General features: G+C 31.0%; 1 protein-coding gene across 1 annotated transcript; it reads left to right on the top strand.

Moving 5' to 3' along the window:
- The first annotated feature begins 7,856 nt into the window (after positions 1–7,856).
- On the top strand, positions 7,857–10,517 carry LOC129233200 (gastrula zinc finger protein XlCGF8.2DB-like). Its single transcript, XM_054867261.1, has 3 exons — positions 7,857–8,192; positions 8,349–8,696; positions 10,440–10,517. The coding sequence occupies exons 1-3, from the start codon at positions 7,857–7,859 to the stop codon at positions 10,515–10,517; spliced, it is 762 nt and encodes a 253-aa protein (XP_054723236.1).
- The last annotated feature ends 426 nt before the right edge of the window (positions 10,518–10,943 follow it).

The raw sequence follows: 10,943 nt of genomic DNA, 5'->3' as shown, positions 1-10,943 counted from the left end.
ACCATTTCCCAATTTCCATCTTCCTAAAAAATACTGTAGATCTTAAGCAACTCCATAGAAATTTCCTTTACTAAAAGTCAGGTCCCATTCTTCTGAATTTCTCCCCCCTCTCAATGAAAAAAATTCCGAGGCTCTTTATTTTTTATTGAAAAGAAAAAGCTACAAACGATTCAATTTTTGATTTTTTTTTTTTGAAAACTATTCATTTTCATATACTTTTCCATTTTTAATAACAATAAAAAAAATATTATTAATGTTCTTTGCTAACAACTGAAGTTTTTTTTTTTTTTTTGTATAAATGTTAACACAATAGCTGCCTGGTGTTGTGCAAAATTTTTGCTCTTACTATATATTGTTTATTTAGTTTTTTTTTTACTTATACAGAATTGAAATTGTATGCTAAGAGATAAATGTTTGTTTTTCTTTGTGATTAAAATAATTATAAGCTGAAGTATTAGACAGAATCGGTGAATTTAAAATGTTTCTGATATTAATGATTGAAATTTGCGACCAAAACCCAAGGCCAATCAGTTAGAGTAAATAAATTTGAAAAAATATCCCTTTTTCTTATATTTTTTATAATGTGTTTTGAGTACAACATCTGCCTAAATGTGCGTAAAACGCGACGTAAGTGCACATAAAAGTTCAAAATTGATCTTTTACGTGTACTCTTTGGTTTTTTTTATGGCATTGTGATTTTATAACAGTTAAAGTTCCTAAATTATATGTTAGTAGCGAATAAAGCCGTAGCTATAAATTTATTTCCAAAAGGATACTTAGTTTGTTTTCGTTCAATTTGAAATCTCACGGCTTTTATTTATTAATTTATTTGAAATGTAATTGAATGTCATTGTCGTCGATTAAATTATGTTGCATCCATTTACAGCACAATCATTAATTAAATGTAAATTTTAAGCTTAGAAGAAAGAGAATTGGATATTTCATTCTTGGAATCAAGTTTTGCTTTTAGCAGATGCTTACAATAGCAAGGAGATTTGCTTAGAAATCTTTGCGTTGATAAGAAGGATGCACTGAACCTTGAAACCCCAACCTGATGAAAGGGTATTGTTTGCATGTGTGAATACAGAAGGTGGGCCCCTGCGCTCCGGGGTGCCGCTCTCAGGAGAGGGGAAAGGAAACGCAGGATTCTACGCCTTGGACCGTTTGACAACGAAAATTTAGTGTCAGAAAAATACGTGTAAAACGCTAGCGACGTGATCTTGCTACGGCGTGATAAGACGTGCAAAACCGCCGGTAAGTTTTTTTAAAATGGTATAACTTTCTACCAAATTAATATTTTTTTATTTTCTTTGCTTTATTGTGTTGGTAAATAATCAACTTAGGGAATAGACTTCAAGTGTGACATAATATTGAGTTTAAAATATTTTACAGCTGATGTACAAACCAATTTGGGAAATACGGAAAAAAAATTCAAATATTATTTTTTAATTAGGCTGTAAAAAATAGAATAATAGTTTAATCAACTACATATTAGTCTAATCCCTAGACATAGAATCATAGAACATCCATGCAAAGTTTCAAGTAAATTGAACAAAATCATTTTGAGTTATTGCATTTGAAATGGAAGAAAATAATGAAAAACCATGTTTCGAGATATGAGACAAAAAAGACAACGTTATCAAATTATCAGCATTTATTTTAAAATTAAACTTTAAAATGTGCCTAAATAATATAACCTAGCATTTTTACTTTCAAAACAGGTAATTTCTACTCTCAAAACACATTAAGACAATTTTTAAGCTGTTTTTAGTAACATCGACTATTTTTTTTTAAATAATATTTTGCATATCCGTATTCATGCCCAGTGATATTTCAGTATAATTCATGTCCCTTAGCTGCAAATTATTTTTTATTTAATTTACACTGTATGAAGATAATAAAACAAAGATATAGACTGATTTTGATATAATGTAAGGATTTTGGTATATTGAAACAGGTTGTTCGAACAACTTGCTCGAAAATTATTAATTTTTACGCATTTAATATATATACAAATTAATGTGACAAATTTTATACCGCAGATACATGAAATGCAATGACATGTGATTTCATCAAAAACTTCTCCAGACAGAGCATCAAAATATGAAAAATAATACAAAATGAATTTTTCAATAAAAAGCGAAAATATGAAAAAGTAAAGTTATGCCCTGTAAGCATTTACTGAGCTAGTACTAATAATTTGAGTAGTGTACAATACAATAAGACATTCTGATCAAGCATATATATATATATGTATCCAATAGCTTATAAAGACTGAATATTACATATTTTCCAGGTGCAGTTCTTTGACAAAAACCAATACATGCTTGCAAAAATCGCAAGAGATATCAATGTTCTCTATTCGGCAAATCCAAATTAAAATCCACCGGCTTTGTAGGTGGTTCCTTCTTATTTTTCTAATTGTGCGTTGCTTTTTTTGCGAGAAGCTTTTAAAATTTTTCTGCGCTTTTTAGCATACTTTAGTTCTGGTTCTGGGTTGCCAAACCAAAAAACGAAATTTTATACATAGATGGAGGAAAAAATACTTGTAATAAGAAGTTCAATAAATTTATGTGCTCCCAAATTAAATACAATGTTTGCTTAATATTCAGGTATTTCTTAAACAGTCATGTTATGTTAGTCACGTAGTGATGTTATGTTAGTCACACAAACTGATGTTATGTTAGTCACAAGTACTATGGCTACAAAAAAGAAAATTATTTGTGTACAATCTTCTCAATCTAACTGTACCCATGATATAGAAGAGATCAGGGGAAAAAAATTTTAAAATATTATTTTCAGAAGGAAAAAAAATTTTAAAATATTATTTTCAGAAGAGAATAACTAACTTTATTTATGTTTTTGTGACTAACATAACAAGTAAAACAGATTGAACACTTATTGCCTTTGAAATATTAATTTTATGCCTATAACAAAAAAATTGTATTTTATTGTAAAGAAAAAGAACCTTGCTTCAATAATAAAAACAAATTTCATAATTATTTGCAGTTTTTAAAAATATATATGAATGTAAAAAATTAGAAAAATATGCGACATTTTGGATAACTGCATATGTTATCTTTACAGCCATTTTTTATACGTTTGGAGTAATATTTTATGAAAACTGAAGTTAAATTATAGCAATTTGAGAAATTATCTTTAAAATGATGTATTATACAATATATATATTGGAAGATGAAAAAATCATGTCTAGGTTGACATTTACATGGAATTACCCCATAGACTCATGAGCCACATTAGACACAGCGGTGAAAAGTTTTTTCTGGTGTTCTTGAAAAGAAACTTTGCACAAAGGAGGAGGCATATTTAATGTGGCACAAAGTTTTTTTGAAGCTTCGTGTCCTCTGCCAATTTGTCTCATCCCATACACAAATCTTGAATTGATTTCTGCAACATTATTTTCTTTTTTTGAAGAGGCAAATCCTTTGACAAAATCACATTCCTTACATTTAATGGAGAAGTGGCAGCAAAGTCCATACCTGCTATCCTCAACGAAAATAACTCCATTTGAAAAACATTGAGGACAGCAAAGATCAGCAAATACATTTTTAATTATATCAATGTTGACAATTCTGTTGCCAGTAAAAGCTTCAGGAGCAGTATTGTTTCCATTCTGAAGATTCAGTTTACTAGAACTTGCAGTAGAAACGTTAGTACTGTCAATAGGAACATCGATTTTCTTTATGTATCGGTTCCCATAGAACTTTCTCTTCCGCTTTTGAGCTGAAGATCTAGCCATAACAAACTCCGGAAAAGATTAGAAAACTCTTTTCAAATATAACAATAGCAAAATCAACAAATTACTAACAATAAATCAACTAATATTACAAAAAAAACCAACAAAATTTAACGAAAGTTTAATATAAAAGCCATAGAACAAGAGCGAAATCGAATGTAAACAAGCCAGCAAGAAAATGTTTTGCTAGTAATATGATGCCAGATTCATTTAGAAAATATTGGAAATAAATTGTTGCCAGAGAATTTTTGTAATTTAAAAACTTTAGTTTAATTAAAACTATCATTTAATAATGCTTTTAAACCAAAATTTGAAAGCGAAAACAGCGTCAGACGTTAACTTCCGGTCGAGAATTGATACTTCCGGTTTGGAAAAGCGCGGTAGCTAATTTTTTAAAACCCTATAACTTCTGTTCTATCTGACGTAGGGACAAATTTTAAACGGTTTTAAAGGGAGAAAAGTCCACTATTTCACTTTCTATAAAAAGCAGAAAATCAATATTTTAGTCAAAATTGACCAAAAAAAGGTAGTCGGGTACCTTAATACATAAATATAAGTTTTTTTTGCTTTATATCATATCCCAAAATGAGCTGAATATACAGACAAAATTTTATTTCAATATCTAGAGAACATTTTTTCATAAATCAGATCTCTTATAGTTACAAAAAACTGAAAATCGTAGATATTTAGAAAACACAAGTAATGTGTATGTTAAAATTAATGTATTTGGTTCAATTTCTCTGTTTTTATTTGTATGTATTTTCAACTATGACAATTTATTTTATACATTTTTTTTAAATAATAGTTTGAGAAAAAATATTATATGAATAAAACTATTTAAAGACTTAGAAGAAACGCTAGAATGAAATCATTTGAGAAATGTTTTCCTTCCATTGTGTGTATGTGTGAAAGAGAGAGAGAGAAGTTCTTATCTTCCTCCCCTTTGACCATTTGTGGTTTTCGCGTGTTTACTGATGCGTGAATTCGTTGACGCATAGCATACGGAGAAAGACTAACGTTTCAAAAGGAGGGGAACATTCAATGCTTATTTTCGGAAGGGGAATATTTTGATCTAGAACAACTGTATTTGTTTGAATCGAACCTCAAAATCCTCCATACTTGTCAAGCCTTCTTTAGCTTCATTAGCTGTTAACTTCGACTTTCTTTTAGCTTTTAGTAATTTTCTTGATAACTTGGTCGTTGAAAGAATTTGTTGCCTCGATCTTGCAGTCCTCTCTGCATCAATTTCCTTATAAATGTATAGGTTTAACTTTTAATTTTGAAATAATTAAAAACAGGACCAAGCAATGTGTATCCTGAATTTAACAGTATAATTGCAGTGTATGAACCTAATAATAATGTTTGTAATTGGCTAAAGTTCTCTTTCGGTATAATGTTCCACAAAACATTGTTAAAGGACTCGTTATTATTTTGTGTCAATCCATGTAAGCACTTTTTTAGTAATTTCTCGTCGCAAAAGTTCCACGCAAACCCGTTTGTTTATATTTATAATTTTCTCAGGGAGTCCCGGGGAATTTTCTGTGAGATTCTTCCCAAGATGCGCGGTGCGCTGAAACTTGCACGAACTTTCTGGTCCTTCGGGACACTGCCAATGCATTGATTTGTCATTTCTAGAGCAGCAATGAAAAAAAATGCAGCAATGACTGCTGATTGCATTTTCTCTAAATTTCCTACATTGCTGCGAATAGCAATACTTGAATAGTTCTGTAATTTGTCAATAAAGTTATCCGTTAGTTTACCTTTTCCACCGAGACCAGAAGTTTTCTTTTTCAATTTTCGTAATCGGGTTTTCTATCCTGTCCAGTAGCAGCTTTACAGTCTTGCTCCTGTATCCAACATCTACCTTTCAACTCTCCCTCAGTTTTAACGGAGATTTCTTTAAAGTGTAAATTATAATCTTGATTGTATTTTCGCCGTATATGACTTTTTTCTTCTTTTTTTGAAGAAACAGTGTTCAGACGGGAATATCTTCGTAACGAATTTTACACTTGGCTAGTTGAATTGGGTAAAAAATAAATTGAAATCTGTATTCGTATCTGCGGATCTTGACACAAATGAGCAACATCCGAATCAGTATCCGTGAATCTACTTTTTTAACGATCCGGAACATCACTAGCTTAAAGGTTCCTGACTTCCGTAATACTATATTTTCTCATACGCAAAAAGTGTTTGGAGGGTTGGCACTCACTAATTGTAGATTACTTTGTGCTTACCTAAAAGAAACTCTTTTAATCTCTGCGACTCATCTTATCGATACCTTTCTTAACATGTCTAACACAACAATAGTACATGCTGAGAAATAATATCACATTGGGAGTTAGATGTGTTGACCCGTGTTCTCGTGGATTCTTCATTTATCGTGACACCACATATCTTGACACGCTTTCGAGAATTGACAGGACTTAAAATACTTTCCTAACTAAAGAGATATTCTCACTATATTATTGCTCTGAAATTATTCAGACATTGAGCCCACTTTGAGCACTCTATATTTAAAAAGAAATACTTCACATTTGGAGTTAGATGTGTTGACCCGTGTTTTAGGAGGGATGATAAGGAATTTATTAATACTTGTGATTTACACTTGTGGGTTCTTTATTCCTTGTCTAATTTTCACTTTCGTCATTTTCATTTTATCTTATCTAGCTCAATAAGTGACTTAATTTCCTGCTAACTATTAATTTTCAGATAGTTTTTAAAATAGGGAGAAAAACCCATTAAGTAAAAGGAGCTCGTGTTCAGTAGTTCTTTCGGTCTGTTCATGGGTTGAAGCTGCATAATTCTTAAGGGCACATGCTTCTCCAAATCCTTTTTTACCTCTTACGAATGAAAAATTGATTTCCGTGATACCACATATCTTGACACGCTTTCGAGAATTGACAGGACTTAAAATATTTTCCAAACTAAAGAGATATTCTTATACTTGTCAACTCTACTGGTCTTAGCGGGAGTTTCCCGTTTATTTCACAATTTCCCGTTTTTAACCATTTTCTACCATTGAATCTAACTCTTGTCAGGAGGTTTGGTTTTTAGTTTTTATAGTTTTTCAATCAATCCTTTTTTCCCCCGTTTTAACTATTGACTGAGACTGAAGAGTATTTTTTTACCAGGATTATGTTAGTTTCATATCTTCAGGTGTAGGTTAGATGTAGAAAAAAATATTATTAACTGTGTTGTTTATTTCCTTTTAACAGTGTATTGAACGGAAGGCAGTTGAGTAACAACTCGACTAAATTGTAAATTTCATTTTTTCTCGGAAAAAATATTATACTTCATTTAATATTTTCAGCTGTATGTGAAATTCTGCATCCATCTAGACTGAGAAATTCAAATACAAGATTAAATGGATACAATGCAAAGCCGAAGCTCTTGCGATGACTCACGGAACTCAAGTTTGTTTCAGCTGTATGTGAAATTCTGCATCCATCTAGACTGAGAAATTCAAATACAAGATTAAATGGATACAATGCAAAGCCGAAGCTCTTGCGATGACTCACGGAACTCAAGTTTGAAGTCAAGTCCTTTATGTGAAAAGACGTATTCTCATTATGCACTTTTTAAGTCACACTTGAGGGTACATACTAATGAAAATCAATATGATTGTAAACAGTGCCATAAAAAATTCACACACGAAAATAGTTTGAAAAATCATTTAAGAATGCATACTAATGAAAAACCATTTTCTTGTCCACTTTGTTCGAAAGCATTTTCTCGGGGTTCAAATTTAAAATCACACTTGAGGGTACATACTGGGGAAAAACCATATTCTTGTGATCAGTGCCAAAAAAAATTCACACACGAAAATAGTTTGAAAAATCATTTAAGAATGCATACTAATGAAAAACCATTTTCTTGTCCACTTTGTTCGAAAGCATTTTCTCAGGGTTCAAATTTAAAATCACACTTGAGGGTACATACTGGGGAAAAACCATATTCTTGTGATCAGTGCCAAAAAAAATTCACACACGAAAATAGTTTGAAAAATCATTTAAGAATGCATACTAATGAAAAACCATATTCTTGTGAATTATGCCAAAAAAAATTCACACAAAAAAATAGTTTGAAAACTCATTTAAGAATGCATACTAATGAAAAACCCTTTGCTTGCATTTTTTGTGGGAAAGCATTTTCTCAGGGTTCAAATTTAAAAACACACTTGAGGCTACATACTGGGGAAAAACCATATTCTTGCGAACAGTGCCAAAAAAAATTCACACACAAAAATAGTTTGAAAAATCATTTAAGAATGCATACTAATGAAAAACCATTTTCTTGTGAAAAGTGCCAAAAAAAATTCATACAAAAAGGTAGTTTGAAAGCTCATTTAAGAATACATACTAATGAAAAGCCCTTCTCTTGTCCCCTTTGTTCGAAAGCATTTTCTCAGGGTCCAAATTTAAAAGCACACTTGAGGGTACATACTGGGGAAAAACCATATTCTTGTGAACACTGCCAAAAAAAATTCACACGCGAAAATAGTTTGAAAAATCATTTAAGAATGCATACTAATGAAAAGCCATATATTTGTCCATTTTGTTTAAAGACGTATTCTCATTATGCACTTTTTAAGTCACACTTGAGGGTACATACAGGGGAAAAGCCATATTTTTGTGAACATTGCAAAAAAAACTTTGCCCACAAATCAAATTTAAAATCGCATTTAAGAATTCATACTAATGAAAAGCCATTCTCTTGTGAACAATGCGAAAAAAAATTCTACCACAAAACTAGTTTGAAAAATCATTTAAGAATTCATACTAATGAAAAGCCATTCTCTTGTGAACAATGCGAAAAAAAATTCTACCACAAAACTAGTTTGAAAAATCATTTAAGAATTCATACTAATGAAAAGCCATTCTCTTGTACTTTTTGTGGGAAAGCATTTTATCGGAGTTCAGATTTAAAAACACATTTGAGGGTACATACTAAGGAAAAGTCTTATTCTTGTGACTTGTGTAAAAATATGTTTTCTTCTTACTCAAATTTGCGAATGCATTTAAGAATTCATACTAATGAAAAGCCTTATATTTGTCAATTTTGTGAAAAAACATTTTCTCATGGTTCAAATTTTAAAACACACTTGAGGGTACATACTAAGGAAAAGCCTTATGCTTGTGACTTCTGTGGAAATGCATATTCTTCTAACAAAAGTTTGAAAGTGCATCTGAGAGTACACACAAAAGAATCACCATATTCATGCGATTACTGTACTAAAAGTTGTTTTTCTACAAGTTATACATTTAAAAAACATTTGGAAAAACATGAGGAAAATTCTAAAGCTTGTGACCTATAGAAGCAGTAAAATATTTACTAAAGCTGAATTTACCTGGTAACTGTGAACCAAAGAAATAATATGACTTTAAAATGATTGTTTTTAGCCGCTGGATATATTTGTATTCTATTAATTGAGTGAATTCACCCTGCTTGGTGAAACTGTACTTACGATACAACATATAAAGGTAACTATTTCCCGTTTTGTTCTTATTTTTTAAATATATTTGTCCTTTGTCAATTATAACAGGATTGCCACGGGGGGGGGGGGGGAGAGAAAAACAGGGTGGCGACAGATCAGGGAAATCAGGGAGATTAGGGAAAAATCAGGGAACTTTATCACTCAGGGAAATATCAGGGAATTTTGAAAAAATAACCAAAATTCAGGGAAATTTTATCTAATGAAGAAAAAAAAAATTTTAGTATTTTAACTCCCTAGGAATTTTTCGACAATTATTTGTTTTAAAAAAGTAAAGTTAATGAAGTGTGATTATACAGTGCCACATATTTGTGCATATTTTTTCCTCAAGGTCAAAGTATTCAATCTTAGGATGAGTTTCCCAAGATTGCTTCTGTGTCTGTTAAGTTGTTTATTTTACATAGCTTGAATTTCGCTTCCATGCATTCCACGCTACGTAAAATAAACAACCCTACAGGCAAAGAGGAAGCCGTCATTTATGACTTTGGTCCCTTGCCTTTACTCATTGTCTTGAAGTAATTAGCATACTATTATCATGATTTCAAGAAAGAATCTTTGTTTTTTAAATTAATGCTGAAAAAATCTTAAAGTCTCACTTGGCTTTTTCAAATTTAATTGCTAAAATTGAATTTTGACTTTTTTTTGCCATGGTATTTTTTGTTGGCACTTCAGATTACACGAAGGAGTTTTATTTCAGACATTAAAACTTTTATTTTAAAACCATATGTATAAAATTTTGAATTTAATAATTGTTTTTGCATTTTAACGTTGTTTGTTACTAAAGTAATCTAAGATTTTTTTCGACAACTAATGAAATCATTTGAAATTGAGTTGTGTACATAAGTAAATATTTTAATTATTTTTTAGTAGTTAAAATGCTGTATTCATTCATTAAAACCTAAGTTCTTGATTAGAGAATAGCTGAATATGACTGGTTGTTGAAAGATTTCAATTTGTTTTGCATAAATATGTCTTATGCCGTGTGCAGGTAAAAAGCAGTAACTGCACATTTTTCTTTTTTTTTCTTTGCATTTTTGTCATCTATTGTACGTTATCTTTATCGAACATACCTGCTTATTTGGTTTCCGCTGACAAAAACGTCTAATTCCAACATTTTCCTATTGTTAGTGCTGAATCCACCACACATTTCTCCAAATATCTCGAAAACTAATTTCTTCCCCTTTTCTTCAGGTTTGGAGAAATGGGAGTATTTGCTTGAATTTCTATCTTTCCAATCGAAGTCGAAACTTGCGAAGTGAAACAGGATGACAAAATGGTACAAACAAAAAAGAAACAGTCGGAAATTGATACCTAAATGTAAAACTGGCAAAATACAGAGCTATGGCTTTAATCACAGTAGACCAGAGTTATTAGTTGTATCTATAACATTTTCACTGTCTAAGCTAACTTTCTTCCTTATCTATTATTTTCCCATCTTGTAGCTCTTATAGGTGTGGCAATCCTGTTCCGAGTTTTTTAGGCCTGTCTTTTCGGTGATATTATTACTTTCAACACTCATTTTTAGAAATGTAAAAATTTCACCACTAGACGGGGACCATTGTACTCTAAAACAATGGAACGATACCCATACTATATTTGGGAACAATAAAGACGTTCCCAATTATAGTACAGGCATTACCTCCTAGAACGAGTTCTGGAATTTTATGCTCAAAAATTGTTGAGATAACAAATTTC

The sequence above is a fragment of the Uloborus diversus genome, unplaced genomic scaffold (assembly GCF_026930045.1).
Source record: "Uloborus diversus isolate 005 unplaced genomic scaffold, Udiv.v.3.1 scaffold_247, whole genome shotgun sequence".
Lineage (NCBI taxonomy): Eukaryota > Metazoa > Arthropoda > Arachnida > Araneae > Uloboridae > Uloborus > Uloborus diversus.
Note: the sequence above shows the minus strand (reverse complement) of the source record. Positions and strands in the feature narration are given on the sequence as shown.